General features: G+C 51.5%; 4 protein-coding genes and 1 pseudogene across 5 annotated transcripts, besides 1 other annotated feature; 2 read left to right on the top strand and 3 right to left on the bottom strand.

Annotated features, from left to right (window-relative positions):
- Nucleotides 1-15,743: part of a sequence feature (contig 1.47 3364..137873(-1)) that runs on past both edges of the window.
- ANIA_02683 (uncharacterized protein) lies at nucleotides 421-2,046 on the bottom strand (the record flags this gene model as incomplete). Its single annotated transcript, XM_050612673.1, has 5 exons — nucleotides 421-1,018; nucleotides 1,122-1,662; nucleotides 1,729-1,765; nucleotides 1,893-1,915; nucleotides 1,980-2,046. The coding sequence occupies 5 exons, from the start codon at nucleotides 2,044-2,046 to the stop codon at nucleotides 625-627; spliced, it is 1,062 nt and encodes a 353-aa protein (XP_050468567.1). The 3' UTR covers nucleotides 421-624.
- On the top strand, nucleotides 5,207-6,855 carry ANIA_02682 (alkene reductase). Its single transcript, XM_050612674.1, has 3 exons — nucleotides 5,207-5,532; nucleotides 5,593-6,228; nucleotides 6,290-6,855. Exons 1-3 carry the CDS (start codon nucleotides 5,290-5,292, stop codon nucleotides 6,647-6,649), a joined length of 1,239 nt encoding a protein of 412 aa, XP_050468568.1. The 5' UTR covers nucleotides 5,207-5,289; the 3' UTR covers nucleotides 6,650-6,855.
- ANIA_02681 lies at nucleotides 7,950-10,470 on the top strand (annotated as a pseudogene). Its single transcript has 8 exons — nucleotides 7,950-8,009; nucleotides 8,057-8,080; nucleotides 8,134-8,273; nucleotides 8,496-8,770; nucleotides 8,823-9,118; nucleotides 9,153-9,602; nucleotides 9,665-9,918; nucleotides 9,978-10,470. Coding segments are annotated over exons 1-8 (1,992 nt in total).
- Nucleotides 10,871-12,061, bottom strand: ANIA_02680 (uncharacterized protein; the record flags this gene model as incomplete). The annotated part of the gene is made up of 4 exons (XM_655192.1): nucleotides 10,871-11,280; nucleotides 11,365-11,694; nucleotides 11,767-11,828; nucleotides 11,979-12,061. The coding sequence occupies 4 exons, from the start codon at nucleotides 12,059-12,061 to the stop codon at nucleotides 10,871-10,873; spliced, it is 885 nt and encodes a 294-aa protein (XP_660284.1).
- On the bottom strand, nucleotides 13,448-15,553 carry ANIA_02679 (DUF3712 domain-containing protein; the record flags this gene model as incomplete). The annotated part of the gene is made up of 4 exons (XM_655191.1): nucleotides 13,448-14,566; nucleotides 14,613-14,737; nucleotides 14,815-15,239; nucleotides 15,303-15,553. The coding sequence occupies 4 exons, from the start codon at nucleotides 15,551-15,553 to the stop codon at nucleotides 13,448-13,450; spliced, it is 1,920 nt and encodes a 639-aa protein (XP_660283.1).

Raw genomic sequence — 15,743 nt, forward strand, 5'->3', positions numbered from 1 at the left:
GTTCTAGTGACTCTTTCAGTGGACGAGTCTAGTTCCACGTTTAATACTAATTTCGCTTTCTTGATTCTCCTGCTCTTTGAACGGTACATAGATTAATTGCACAGGAGCCTATCCGTGTCCATGTCAGAGTCAGAACGCTTGAATCGATGGCCCCTTCATAGAACTCTGCAGGAACCCGGCCAGTGTAAGAGGTCGGAGTTCAGAGACTGACTCAGGGGTCGACGAGTCAGAAACAGAGTTTCATTTCCCGCTTCTTCCAGGATCCATGGTACCTGACTGTCTCCCGGTTTGACGTAAGTTGTATAGGATCGTGGCACTCGTAGGCGCAGGCCTTGTGCGGTCCCCCTATTACGCCAAGAGGGCTTCGTTTCATACTCGTCGAACTGGGATAAGAGGGTACGGACGGGCACGCGCGGGTCATAATCAGATCTTGGAGATATAGCAATAGTGAGGGCGAAGTCCCTGACTTCACTCCAGGCCTGATGAACTCACTCCAGATAACCATCCTTCCAACATCTAATTAGAATATACAATACCACAACCCAAACCCGGACAAACCCGAATGAATCCAATCCAAACCAAGCCATCCCATACCTATTTAGGCATAATATATTATATATCAATTCAGTACGTTGAACCCTTCTTCCCCGCCTGCACACGTCCAGCCAAAACTTCCACCGTCTGCTGCACATCCACCGTCTTGTGAATCCCTCCTTTACTCCTCCTCCCAGCTGGATCTCCATGACGATCAACAACAGCAACATCCCCCGCGGCTCCCGCGTGGCTGATCAGGCCGCTCTCATCCGACACAAAGTCCTGCTCCTCGGGATCCCGACGCGACAGATTTACCGACGCCCCATTCTTTGTGCCGCCCTTGACCTTGGACAGCTGCACGTCTCCGCTTTGCTGCTCGTAGTATCCGTATTTCGAGCGGTAACTGTGGTTGCGCACCTTGGCGATCAGGATGTTTAGTGACGGAAGGCAGGCGCAGATTAGGCCCACGCCTCCTTCGGCGTTTCTGTACGCAGTCAGTCAGTACCCTAGCCCTATCTACTGTGGAGGATGGAAATAATGCTGCAAGCGGGTCATCCGCCGCCGGGCTTGAGAAGGGAAAGGCATACCCGGATAGAATCACGCAGACGAAGAAGATGGTTATATCTGGCGAACTCCCATCGCGCAGAACAAGGATAAGACGATAGATACTGAACGCCGTCGCAAGACCACCAGCGGAGAGCATACCAACGACTCGCAACTTCTTGTTCCGCGACATCTGCAACGACCACGTCAACGGCAGCGGTAAGACCAGAATCAGTATATCGGAGACCATGCTGATCACGCTGTCGGCGATGAGCGCCGCGCGCTGGTCCAGACATTTCGCATGTGGATCAAGCGTCCAGTACCCCGGGACAGGATCACACATGCGAATCTTGACGATTTCCGCGATCACATAGTAGATAGTGATTGCGGCGAGGAAGCCGTAGATGAACCGCACACGGTGTTTGTAGGGGGAGAAGATGCGCACGAGGATCGATAACAGGGCGATTTTTGTGAGTAACGCCATCGGGCAGTAGAGGACTGTTGCGATGTAGCAGAATTTGCGAAACAGCGTCATATCAGTCGAGGAGACGTCGGTGTAGTGGTAACCGCCACCGTACTTGCCGACTGTGTGATGTTAGGATGGGCTTGATGATAGTGGCAGTAGGTAGGAGGAGGTAGGGAGGTACGTACCAACAATGGCAATGGCGCAGTAGCCCATGAACAGGATCTAGGCTGGTTAACAGAGCACGGTAATCGAGAAATGGTGTACTTGCCCACGCGGCGAAACATGTCCCTAGAGGCTCCCATTAGTACGGTGTATTCCTGTAACTTGCAGCTATAGAAGGCGAACATACAATCCTCAGCCCCAGCCCACTGTCTATACCACCCACGAATGCCGAACCGCAGGCCGACGAAGAGCGTGACAATCGGGATACAGAGACATTGCGTAACAAGGTTGACGGTGTTTAAGATATCGGGTCGGTCACGACTCATTGACTCTGTAGACATGGTGCCCAATCCAGCATTCTTCCCTTCCTGCCTACTACAGCTCTGGCGGATGTCCCGATAGACGTTAGAGACGAGGGAGAAGTGTGGAGGCCCTCTAGACTGAAGACCCCCGGCGGAGTGCGGTGCAGTATTAAGTAGGTAGGGCACTAAGCAATGTCAAGGAAAGACAAGATGACCTGCAGGATGAGCTAGAGTTGCTGGCTCGAAGCAATTAATCCAGACTATCGGGGACGGCTCTGATGGTGCCAGAAGCCGACATTGAGACTGTCAAGTATGGAGCAGGTCCCCGGTTACTTGGGACTCCAGCGAGAAGGGAACGGAAATGGCAATGGCGATGGTAATGGAATTATCATTGAATTATGGATACCCATCAGCTGAATGGGTGATAATCTGGTAGACTGGGTCTCGTCAGACCGAGTTAAACGACAAATGTCATGGAAATCCTCGCATCTTGTCACTGCTGAGTGGTGACTGAGGGCTCAGGTTCAGGCTCCAGGCCCACTGCCCTGAGACGACGCCCAGTCCAGAACAGCCCAGAAGGGAAAATGACAAGCTTGCCAGAAAAAAGCAACAAGATGCAATGAAAAACTTCACAGAGCTAGATCGGCATTATAAAAGCAAACACGAGATGAACCACAGTTGCAAACCCGGCACACGAGAAATATCTGTTTCACATCGCTTCTTGTAGCAGTCCAGTTTCTGAGCACTCAGGTCATTCTTCCTGCTGTCCCCAGTGGTTCTCATCATGATCGCCCATGACCACGCCACTCTTGACATAACTCGCATCCGTTCGTAATTCGTAAACATCCTGCCGACCTTGGCGTTCTCGGTGCATGTGTCTCCGACTGCCAACTTGCGCGGCGTCGACGATGAATGAAACAACGTGCATGATCAGCATCACCTCCAATCACCCGGCCCGTGTGGAGTACATCCCAAGCGAGCCGAGTTCGAAACGGATTTCAGATTCATTAATCAAGGTTCGACGGTCTCTGGCGTGGGTCTTCGATGGCGCGGTTGCGAGAATCGGAACGATATGACATCTTTGCGCAAACGCCAATCTGCGGGTCAAGTCAGGAGCCACAAACTCTTTTGGACAAATGAAGGCATCGCTTGCATGTGGCTCCGAGCCAGCTAGCAACGTCGAAGATTCCTGCTCTGGACTGACGTCGGTCCGTTGTGTGAACACAAAATGTACACTAAACCTGCGCTTCTGCCTCAGGCATCCAGTCGGTTAGATGTTGTCCCAAGGGTTCTCGGTCCCTCGACGTGGACTGTGCAGAAGAAAAAAAGAGAAAGGAAATAGTAATAATGATAGACACAGCTGCCCTCTCAATCTCAAGTTGATGTGCAATAAGGAGAGACTTTGGCGGATAATTCCAAACCCAGGTAACCCAGGTACACTGGCGTAGTGTAAAGCCTCGGGGGCACATATCCCTTCCATCTAATTAGTCAATCCTGATTCTCGGGATCAGGACTAGGCAGGCGGGGTGATTTCTCTTTCTTTCTTTTTTTTTTTTTTTTCTCTTCTTATTATTTTTTCCTGGCTCTATATGGTTCCTGCTACTCAACGCCAAATACATTATACAATGTGGCTTCTATGGCTGGCCTTGTCACCCAGCCGTCGGTATCAGAATTTGCTTAGAATTCAGTTTCGCACTGTATACATATACCGGCAACACTCTGGGTCCGAAACCGTCACTTGATCTCGCGATCTAACCCAGTATCGGAAAACAGGCAGAAGCGATCACGATAAGGCAGGATTAAACCTTACCCCTGAGTGAGACCCAGAGCCGAAATAATGGGTGGCGCTGGTGCTAGTGCACGTTGACCAAAACCAGATCGAGATGCAGCCTGCAGTGGTAAGCAGGTGAAACTCTTGATCGTCTGGAGTTGGCTGTCATGCTAGCAGTACTGGGTTCGTCACCCTCTGGGGATATGGTACTTTTGATGGCGTTTTGGTTGATTAGGTGCGAGCCGTTGACCGTCCATAGTTGTACGTCCATAGCTGTCTTGACGCTGCCAGTGAGCAATGAACAGTTCCTTGTGGCTTGCTGCTAGTTGACGCTGCTAGCCTGCTACGCCTCCAGTATCCGCTTGCTTGTTCACCTACTCATAGTTCGCCCGTGCATTTATCTATCATTTATAGTCCCACTATTTATTTGCATGCATGCTGGGCGTGACAGGATCATTAAGGACCGAGGCAAGCGAACGCGTGAGACCGTCAAACGAGATATCGTATACTCTGAGTAGACCTCAATGGTACTGGTTGTATGTTAAGAGCCCGTCCAAGTCTCCCGTATAGATCAATTATTAATTTGCATGCGAATAATGTACATAGTGGTGGTAAATTTAGTCTGTAACGTCGTTCGTCACGAATACTTGGAAAACCGGCAATGCTGCCTAGACGAATAGAATTGCAAGACTGTACAAGAATCTGCAAAAGATCGTAACTTTGCCGAATTGCAAAATACAAATGAAACACACTACTCCATGATTTCACGCTTAGCCGAGCTCACCACAGGACCGTCAGTAGCCGTCAGTGTCTGTCAAGCCAAGTTCAAAGAATGACAGTTTAATTAATCAGGCCCACTCTCTCCTGTCCAGAGTTGTCTAAGTTCGAGTCTCCCAGTCTCTGAGTGATCGACGCAGCGTCTAGTCATCTGTTCTTACTCGAAACATGCCGTTAGAAATGCCTGCAGGAACACTTGGACACTTCTCCCGCCGACCCCAGCTACTTTTTGAATTTTTTGCATTGTTTCAATAACTTCAGCGTCCGTGCACAAACTTGGAGCATCAGACTCAGACCGCATGATTCACACCGATCAATGGGCCGAGCAGCGTCGCTAATGAAACGCGGCCTGCCGCTAAGCCCGCGGCCAACCCGACTAGCCGGCACTAACGTCGACATCTGCCTTCGCTGTACGCTCCCACTGGGCCGCTCCTCTCCATCCGTTATCAGGGCCCAGCTTTCTGACCCGTTCCCGCCCTCCGGCGCTCCCGTCGGACCTCCGTCGCAGTGCTGGATCCCAGTGGGTGTCTTATCTGGAGGTGAGGCAGCGCGCCCGTAGGTTACTGAGGGGGGAGGGGTACTGGAGACGTTGACCGTTGGCGAGCTGGAGGGGACAAGTATATCAATTCAATTGTCAATCATGCAATCAATGCAGTCCAATCTTTATCCTTACTCCGTCTGAGCCTCGGTATCGATTTCCCAAGGAACAGCGTAGGTCGTATCTCCCGTTGACGATGGCGCACCAAGACTCCAAGCTCTTCCAGCCTCTCGCCATCAACAATGGCAATATCACTCTTAAACACCGCGTCGTCCATGCGCCACTGACTCGCAATCGCGGTGTCCCGGAGAGTCCCGTCAGCACTCCCGAGAAGCCGAACCGGGTCTGGTACCCTGGCGACCTGGTTGTCGAATACTACCGGCAGCGAGCGACGGATGGCGGGTTGATCATTTCAGAGGGCATCCCGCCCTCTCTAGAGGCACGTTCCAGTACTGGGCTCGCGATGCTCCACGGACTATGCTGACAGTGGCTGATGCAGAGTAACGGCATGCCTGGCGTCCCCGGCCTGTTCACCCCGTCTCAGATCGCCGGCTGGAAGCGCGTCGTCGATGCCGTCCACGAGAAAGGCGGCTACATCTACGCCCAACTCTGGCACGCTGGTCGTGCCACGATCCCGCAAATGACCGGGTCGCCGGCCGTTTCTGCGTCTGCGACCGTTTGGGACGACCCGACAGAGTGCTACTCGCACCCGCCCGTCGGCGCGACCGAGCGCGTGCCGTACTCCGCACACCCTCCCATTGAGCTGACGGTCGACCACATAAAGCGTACCATCGCCGACTACTGCGCGGCAGCCAAGGCAGCCATGGAAGCGGGCTTTGACGGGGTTGAGGTGCACGGTGGGAATGGGTACCTGCCCGAGCAGTTCCTCAGCTCGAATATCAACAAGCGAACAGACGAGTATGGCGGGTCACCCGAGAAGCGCTGCCGGTTTGTCCTCGAGCTCATGGATGAGCTGGCCAAGACCATTGGCGAGGAGAACCTGGCGATCCGGCTTTCGCCTTTTGGTCTTTTCAATCAGGCGCGCGGAGAGCAGCGGATGGAGACCTGGACGCATCTGTGCAAGGAGCTGAAGCGCACCCACCCGACTCTCTCCTATGTCAGCTTCATTGAACCGGTACTCTCCGCTTTCCATTCTAAGGCTCCCTTGGAAGATTGCCATGACTAACCTCGCACAGCGCTACGAACAGATCTTCAGCACCGCCGAGAAAGACGCCTTCCTATCGTCCTGGGGCCTTTCAAACGTCGACCTCACCAGTTTCCGTGAGATCTTTGGCGACACACCCTTCTTCTCTGCCGGCGGCTGGGACCAGACCAACTCGTGGGGCGTGCTGGAGTCCGGCCGGTACGACGCCCTGCTGTACGGGCGGTACTTCACCAGCAACCCAGATCTGGTGGAGAGGTTGAGGACGGGCACGCCTTTTGCCCCGTACGATCGTAGTAGATTTTATGGGCCGTTTGAGGATAACCGGATTTGTTATACGGACTACCCGCCGGCTACGGGGCACACAGATATTCGGATCGAGATTCAACAGTGAGGATTGCAGAGCGCTTCTGTCGATCATTAGGATATATATCTTTATTCATCTTGGTCCATGGTGGCCTGCCAGGGTACTAGGATTGAGCTAAAGTATATCGTGAGTTGCGGGAGAGGTAAACTAGAAAAGAACTGTTTGCCTGCGGCAACATCACCTCCTAAGAATACCTGGCAAACTCTTTGGGCTATGTACACAGAATACAATAAATACGCCAGCCTATTCCCTCAATGGGTACCTACGTATAGTTGGACTAGTCACAAGTGGAGTATTATACATACAAAGGAAGGAAAGAGAGGTTTGTACTAACATTATCTAGCCATATTGCCTAGATGTATCTTTCAACACTATATTTTTGAGGATATCATATAATAGCATAACTATAAGGAACCTCTCATAGATTATAAGGAAAGCTTACCGGTATGAACAATATCAAGAGAACAATCGGGGCGTTCGGTGCTCAAGCTACATGCCTTGATCCATAGCTCTAGCTCAACCATGATCGAATTCAAAGAAGCTGGTGTATACTAACCGAACCGGTTGCTTTCCCGTATTAGGTAGTCAGGATACGATTGTACCTCTCATCCACGAGAGCGTCCTCAAAGCATCGGTCTTCCAGTTCTCGCTGAGACTACAACACCACTATCGCTACTACAACGCCTCGGACGCACCGATACATTCAATCATATCTCCATCTTAAGTGGATTCCTAGCAGCGCGGTTCTCACTGGATATGTTCATCCAGACAGCACAGAGCTGACCGTTGCAGAAGACTTCGAGTCTTGAGACCCGGCTAATTCTGTGTGCACGATGATAAATCCAAAGAAGGAGATATACAGTCGTCAGGGTCAGAAAGAAGCATAGGGTTGAGGAGCCTGTTCGATGTAATAAGTCTCCATAACTTGCGGCAGCACCCCGATTGCGAGTGCATTCATGGTATTGCCAGCGTCATCACTCGCCGAGCCAATATCCCACGTCTGTTGACATTGCGTAAATTGTCTGCATTATTGTGGTTTACTAAAGTCCCGGGTTAAGTATCTGCTTGAATATAGCCTTGTATACTTAACGGCTGCGAGGCAGTGTTAAGTGGTGCTGTGCAGATCTGGTGATAGGATTCATGTTTCTGCCTGAGGCACAAACGCATTTGCCGCTAACGCTGAATAGGTATAGCGTGTTGCTGCTGAGACGCATGGAAATGGGTATGAACACTTAACTAACATCTGTGGACTGGGGTAATTGATGTCCAGCCCACTTCAACCTACCGGCCCAGGCAAATTTCACCAGCAAGTTACGGCCACTGCCTGATGACAGGGAGGGCTCCGTCTTCGACGACCGCCGGCGCCCGCTCCTTTCGCGTTCGCGCGGTATGGATTCATTCCACTACGCTGCTCTCCTGAACTGACCATCGCAGTGTGATAATTGCCGAGTCCGCAAGGTATCTATTGCAGCTAACAATGACAGTCACTTTGCTGACGATGGAGCACCCAGATAAAATGCGATAAAACGATTCCATGTTCCAGCTGCAATGTGCTAGGCATCGTATGCAGCGCGGGAGGAGCGCCCGCTCACGTGCCTGCTATTGCTACCACCACGGCCCCAACACCGTCGCGGGTCCAGAGTGACGAGTAGTAAGTGCGGCAATGACACTTCGCTGCGATCTGCTGATAGGAGAACAGTGAGCAGAGGTTTCAGACAATCCAGGAGCAACTCAATTCAATCCAGCAGACGCTCGCACAGATCGCAAGGCCGTCTCCAGTGCCAGGTGTATCTTCAGCTCCAACTTCAAATTTGGCTCCGACCCTGACACCAGCTCCAGCTCCAGCTGCAGCTCCGGCATTGACGGTGTCCAGTACTCCTGTGTCGTCTCGTCAGACGGTTCCTCCATTTGAAGGGCAGTCCTCGTTCCACCACGAGACCCTTGTCGCTAGGGAGGCGGCGCTCTCTGCTGTTGTGGCAGCCCGCGGGGGAGAGCTCAATGACCAGGTCTCTTCTGCGTTGTCGTCTTTGAAGGACAGTCTGGATAGCCATTCCCCTTCCCCCGCGCAAGCGACCTCTGAAGCAGCGCGGGCTCAAGAGCCATTGCTCCCTGTGGATCTTGTCGTTGCCGTTGTAAAGAAAGTGAAGGGTATGCAGTCGATGCGTATTTTGTAGTTTAACGCTGACTGATGTTATTGCAGCACGGCCTCCATTTTTCCTCGTCAGTCAGTCATGGAAAGATACCCGGCAGCTTGAATCGCTCTGCCAATCGATCTACTTCCCGCTCGAACAAATCCCGTCGGGTTCCACGACATTGCTTCACGGTTTAATGTATTTTGTTGTTCGCGACTATTTGCATGAAGGAGATCCTGATCTTGCGCACTTCGACCTTTCTTCTAGCAAATTATTCTGTGAGCGACACTTCTCCGCGGGGCTGGATCACCCGCAGATGCTGTCTGATCCAACATTAGAAAAGGTCCAAGCCTTGCTGATTGGAGTATGACCCCTTTCCCTCTTGCGTATCGTCACAGCAATTAATGGTGCAGATCATCAAAGCCCAAGAAGAGTCTAACATCCAGCGCTGCTGGACCTACCTCTCTCTCGCGTTCAACATGTGCCAAACGCTGGGGCTTCACCGGAATGCAACCACCCTCACCGATCCCGCTCCGCTGGCGAACTCCAAGCGCCACGCCTTCTGGGCCCTGTATACGATTGACAAGAACGTTTCGCTTAACATCGGTGTGACCTCGCACTTTCAGGACCACGATATTGACACGGCGCTGTATACTCCGTCGACGGATGAAAAACAGCAGGCATGGGATTTGATCAATCTCATGACCGTTGAGTTCGCAACTATCCAGGGAAACGTCTATGACAGACTCTATTCAGTTTCCGCGATGCGAATGACTGAGCAGGAGAAGATGGAAAGCATTCGGGGTCTTTCAACGGACCTCATGGCCGTTCGTGGTCGATTACTTGCGGTACGCAATTACCCCCAAAGTTACGAATAAGTTTGTGGCACTAATCGTGTATTGTGCTATAGATTGAAGTCAGTCCGGACCTTCTCTACTCCGACTCGCTTCATGGCATGACCGCCTGCGCAGACTTTATAGCCTACTCTGTCTTGACGGTGATCTACCGCGCCCAAACACAGACACAAGGACAACCCCGCCCATCCGCACTGGCCATATCCTCCCAGTGCTATGAAGCCGCCTGTCTAGCCCTCCACAGTCACCTCAAAGCGATAACATACTTCAGAGATCGGAAGGCTCACAAACAGGCAGAATATGTGAATTCGTATGTCCTCGAAACTCCCGACTTTCTATTGAGCAAGCTAACTGGGCTTGATGCTGAAGGATATTGCTCTACCCGTCCTTCACCCCATTCATCATTGTCTTTACGCACGCAATCACAACATCTTCGACCACCGATCTTCGTCTTCTGCAAGAGACTGTCCACAGTCTCGACCTAATCAAGGGTGTCTCGCGCGGCTCCGCACATCTCCACTCCATCTGTGCGAGCTTTGCACGTGCTGCGCAGGTCCTCGTTACTTCGGGACAGGCACTTACCGGTCTTGCTGCTAATCAGGATGGAAGCCTCGTCATGTCTATGCCAACCACTGCGGCTTCGGATGAGGGGACAGGCACAGGGTCAGGGGTAGGTGATATCGCGTTACCGGATCTAAGCTGGCCCGAAGATTTGTTTGAACAACAGATTGGTGCCGAAGGACAGGGACACGGCGAGTTTGATATTGACATTGGAATGTTCCTGAATGATTTCATTGGCACCGGACGGTCAGCTGTCGAAATTTTGAGGGGCGGGGTTGGGGGAGGAGGGCGATTTGGCTAGCTCAACAAGCAGAGAAGCGAAACGGAACGCAGTAACTGTGTTAATTAGCATATTACAAGACGGCCACTTACGCTTGGTCTTGAAAAGTCATTGTTGCGGTAATATATTTGGGGTGGATGTTTGTGTTGCCTGCGAACAGACACAGAAAAAGGCTTAATGACTAATGGATTGTCGGACGAGAATCATGCTCTGACTAGCATTACAATTGCCTGAGGGCAAAGAAGGAGAGGATCAAACAGGCTGAAACAAGAGGACTGGTATGGATGGCGCTGTGGACGGGTATAGCTACCTCGTTTCTGAGCAATTCTGTTTGGTAGATGGTCACACTCGAAACTGCTAGGTAGGTAGACTTCACTGACTTTCTGTCAACCGTCTGCCATACATATAAGGCAGAATAAGGTCAATGAACAACAAGCTTTGCAACCTCGTCCAACTGTGTGAGTACCCAATGTCTCCCTAGTAGCTCATTGTGCGCATAACCCCAATAGCGATGAGAAGCCAAGAGTTCCAGCTTCAGACAGAGATACTCCCAGTCCAGCGTCTGTTCCCTCAAACCCTTTACTTCATGGAAGAAGTTACTGGGGATCCTCGAGCGCCAATACGCATCACCGAAATACAACCCCATTGCCTCCTGGGTTGCGACAACATCGGAGGACGACAGGCGGTTTGCAATCAGATATAGGATCTCCGTGGGGAGAAGGTCCAATCTCAGGTACGTATTATTGGATTGCCTGTCGATAAGTAGCCTCGCGCGTGTTCTTCGGCGGGCGTGGCGGATCATACACAAGACGCGGGGGCTATAGAACGGGTCTGAAATTGTCAGAATCTCAACATCCGCTTAAGATCTCGTTTGGTTTTGCTTATAGGCGCTCATAAGCAAGGGAGGATACTCACCTCCTTTTTTGAGCCCGACAGCCGACGCCTTTTCGTGGAGTTTCATCCCGGCTGGACGGAGGGGCGTCTTCCACTGCCAGTCCCTTACGCTCTTGCGCCGCAAAGCTTCCATAATAAGACGTATATCGCCGTTGGTAAGGGCCCAGATCTTGTGGTTTAGAAGGACTTGCCAGCAGCGAGCATGAATTACAAGGCCCCTTAGCCTGTCTTGCTTCAGGGCATGGCCTACCCCAGCTGCGCTTGCCTCGTCCCTGAGGGCTGTAGCACAGAGGGCTTTATCAATGTGGCCTTTCTTGGACTGAATAATGCCTGAGTTCTCATCCCAGGGCACTTGGAGTGTGTAAAAGGCGTAGTCATGTTGGACAAAGTAGGATATGCCAGAGAGGCGACAGATTGACTTACGCGGGTGGAATAAGACTAGAGACTTTCTATCAGTCGTCATCTCTTTTCCCCGGCGTAGCCCACTGTTTTCAGGAGCTAGGGAGGGTTACTTGCTCATGCGGAAATATCGTTTCCATGCGCAGTTTCGCCAGAATCGTCTATCCTTCATCATTCCGCTGCCGTAGTAGACACCCGGTTTGGGTCTCGGATCGCATTCGAAGTCGCCCACGTACCAGCTGCATATGTAGCAGAGGGGATCGCTGTCTTCTGGAGCAGCCTCGACGGGCATCTGATCAGCCTCGTCTATCCCGTCCATCCTCTCGTCGGTTGGTCTCTTTTCTGGCCTTCTCCTTGTCTCGTTGCTCGATACTGCTCAGCTCCACCCCTCAGGAGTTTTAAGGAAAACGATGAAACTCAACGAGTTGTGATCAATTCCGAGCCAATAGGCTTATATGGCAGGCATGGCATGATCAGCAACGCACCGACCAGGCTTTTTGAGGTAGAAGATTAAGCACGTCGATTAAGAACCTGGCCGTAATACATGATAGTACCGCCTGGTAGTTGTTTCGTTTTGATTATGGCCTCTTTTGTACCTGAGAAACTATACATAAACTGTCTTATCATTCTTAAAATGAATGGGCTCTCGTCACCTTTCATGTATCTCAACTCAACTGGAATGCTCTCCAATATACTGGTAGGAAAGGGTCATTCTTTTTTGGGTATGGCACCTATGCAGTATACATAGTAATCATCGTCATACTCTTCTCGCGGTAGAGTGCAGCGAGTTATTCCTCCAGTTGTTCCTCGCCTTTGTCCACTCCCGCTCTGGAATTCTTAGCCGAAGAAACCTTGGTCTGTTTGATCTCTGGAAAAAAGGTCTCGCGGAGGACGTCGAGCTCGTCCTGCATTCGATACATCGTTGTGGTCTCTGTAAAGCAATATGCGATAAAGGGGCGTTCACGAAGCTTCTGTTGGTAGGGAAACTGAGTCCGACGGTGGCTGACCACAGCACCTCAACTCACCTCAACTTTGTCCTCGAGTTCGGTCGAATTTCCCTCTACAGGGTCCTAGAGAGCTGTCGTCGGGATCTTCTTCTTCTCGTTTTTTATTCATTAGTTTCTTTATCAGGATTTACTCTCCTAACTGGTCAGATATATTTACTGAGTTATATAAACACTTGAGATCTGCATCTCACAGCTTGCGGTTGCACCACTTGATGCGTCAACGTGGACTATAGAGTCTATATCATTGGCGTTATATATTGGGGTTATCTTGCAATGATGTCAAGGTTTTGCTTCGGTGTGAGCAGGACGTGCTATGACCGTTGTGATCGAATATCCCACGGAATACAACCTGCGTAAGTGTTCAAAAGTCCAATGGCGCCTCCAGACGAGTACGTTCCTGATAAGTACATTGTACATAAGCATTGTTGTCAGGTGAAATAAAAAGCCCTAGGCAAGGGAGGTACTTCAGTCAGCCTCAGGCTGCATTGCCCTGCGCTTGCCCAGCTGCGATGTTCTCTTGCTTCAAGTCAATACGTGAAGTGAACATGGTGGGAGCCGACTAGATATTGCTATCATATTCCCAGAATGGCTCAGATTTAGCGCTGAGGATAGGTTGTCGCGCGGCAGGGAGATATATGTTCATTAGATATTTGCAACGCGTTGATGAGATAATGTAAAGGCAGGCCATTACTAGCGTATCATGAGCTCGCAGTGTCATTACCGCTGCTTCCAAAGTTCTCCAAGGCATCCATGAGATTTTCCCAGGCCTCATCCACACTCGTTCCATTTGCAGAACCCGCTATACCACCGAGCACATCACTGATATTCACCCCGCCAATATCGATATCAAACAAATCTCCTAAATTCAGCTCGCTCAATGCGTCAAGGAGACTTCTAAATAACTGCCCAAGATCGACGTTTGTCAGAATCTCGCCTAATCCCCTCAACACGGCGCTCCAGTCAATGTCTTCGAAGATGGCGCCGAGATCGATCTGCGAGATGATCGGGCCGATACTGTCGAATATGGCGTCCCAGTCGATATTAGACAGAAACGAGCCGATGTCGAGTTTCTCGAGGATAGGCTGGAGCTGTTCCGACAGGGAGGACCAGTCTACGCTGCTCACGATGGTGCTGAGCGTCGTTGCAAGCGAGGACCAGTCAATGTCTGCGAGGAAGGATGCTACGCCCTGCAGCAGACTTGTCCAGTCAATACTTTGTAATATCCCCGCCACGTCGAGGTCCTCAAAAAACGCGCCGAGATCGAGTTGTTCCAGGATACTACCCAGGCCGTGGACGACTTTCGCCCAATCAATCCCCTGTAGGAATTCATTCAGGTCGATGCCGTCGAGCAGCTGTCCCAGATTTAGATTGTTGATGATCTCGCCTACACTCCCAACAAGGGAATCAAAATCGACCCCCTCAAACAGAGCCGCAAAGTCGATCTTGTTGAGGATCTCCGTCAGGGACTGTATCACACCCTCTGACCCCTCGCCGAGGAAATCGCTAACGGTATCAAGGAGGATCTTGAGGATCGATACTCTGGCTGTGATAGTGAGATCATTCAACACCCGCTCGAAGTAGGGAATGTGCTCGCCGTTGAAGATCGTTTGGTTCCCAGATGCGCTGAGCTCGACCTCGCCGTTCCTGAGCGCGTCTGCTTGCGATGAGAGGATTGAACCGATGTTAGCCAGTGCAGAGGTTATGTCTGCTTTGCCGGTGAAGCCAACGCTGTTGTCTCCTGGGAGGAGGGTAACGTCCGGTAAGAGGGCGGTACCGAGGAATATGTCGCCGGACTTGAGGTTGAGGGTTACGTTTCCCTGTGATGTTAGCAGTGATAGCATGCTGGGCTAACGGAATAAATACCAAAGCAAAAGTGACAACTGAGTGGTTTGGCAGTGTTGCTTTGCCGCGCAGATTTGACCCATCGCCCATGGCCGGGATAAGGAGCGCGGCTTCATCGATGGAGAAACCGCTTAACTTATCGAGTCCTGTCCGATGACGCTCGTCAGTCATGTTTCTCATCCACTTGGAAGCATGACTATTAGTGAAGGAAAAGAAGCCATACCATCCAATTCCACGTCTTTATCCAACGTGAGCCCGGCCTTGATAGCCCCGAGATGCCCCGTAGTCTTGCCCAGCGCAGACAATGTGAATCTTTTTGAATAAACCGCCTTGGTGAGCGCTTTGACGAATTCGTCTTCGTCCCACACCGGTGTGTTCTCGCTGGTAACGGTGAGGTTCGTCTTGCCCTTGATCTTGTACTCCGGCACCTGAATGGTCAGGTACGTTATCTCCGGGTCGGAGTCGCGGTTGAAAAGATCTAGCTTGAAGGGATCAAGCCGCACGCTTAGGCCGAGTGGTACGCTAAGTCCTGAGTCGAGGGTGAATGTCAACGCGTCCGGCTTGGGGTTCGTGATGTGCGCGCCGTAGACAGGAAGCGAGGTATCTTCGACAAGGCGCTGGGCTATGGCAGGAATGGCGACGAGGAAGCTATTCGTGCCTGTTAGTCTCAACAATTAACTGCCATGCGAATACGGTTGAACTGGAACATACAAGACCGGCAGAAAAATGGCGAGGAAGATAGTGCCGGCGAGAAGGTAACAGCACCAGAATCGTGCAAAATGCCTTTTCAGACGCTGTCGTTTGCCGAGTTTCCCTTTCACGAGGCTGCCACCGCTTGCAAGGGCTTCGACGTGCTCGATTTCTGCGCCCTTGCCCTTGACGACGGAACTATTTGCCTTAGCCGCAGCCTCAGCGGCTTGTTTCTGGGCCTGTCGCGCCTTGTAGGCGTCTCCTACGGCCATAATGCTGGGCCCTGGGGAAGGGTGAGAGGATGGCTTGATCCGGTGATGCCACTTCAAGCTGCAAAGGAAAGGGGCAGGGGAGGGATGCTCGTAGTGGGGTAATATGGGGTTGCCCCGGCCCTGGCAGATGGGTTAGTTATAATCCGGGGTAGGTTACTGACTATACTTATCTGCCTCCACTTCCTCCAAT

The sequence above is a fragment of the Aspergillus nidulans genome, chromosome VI, assembly GCF_000011425.1.
Source record: "Aspergillus nidulans FGSC A4 chromosome VI".
NCBI lineage: Eukaryota > Fungi > Ascomycota > Eurotiomycetes > Eurotiales > Aspergillaceae > Aspergillus > Aspergillus nidulans.

Coding starts and splice junctions, on each gene's coding strand:
- ANIA_02682 (XM_050612674.1), top strand. CDS start 5,290: ATGGCGCACCAAGACTCCAAGCTCTTCCAGCCTCTCGCCATCAACAAT. Junction 5,533..5,592: donor GCATCCCGCCCTCTCTAGAG/GCACGTTCCAGT, acceptor TGGCTGATGCAG/AGTAACGGCATGCCTGGCGT. Junction 6,229..6,289: donor ATGTCAGCTTCATTGAACCG/GTACTCTCCGCT, acceptor AACCTCGCACAG/CGCTACGAACAGATCTTCAG.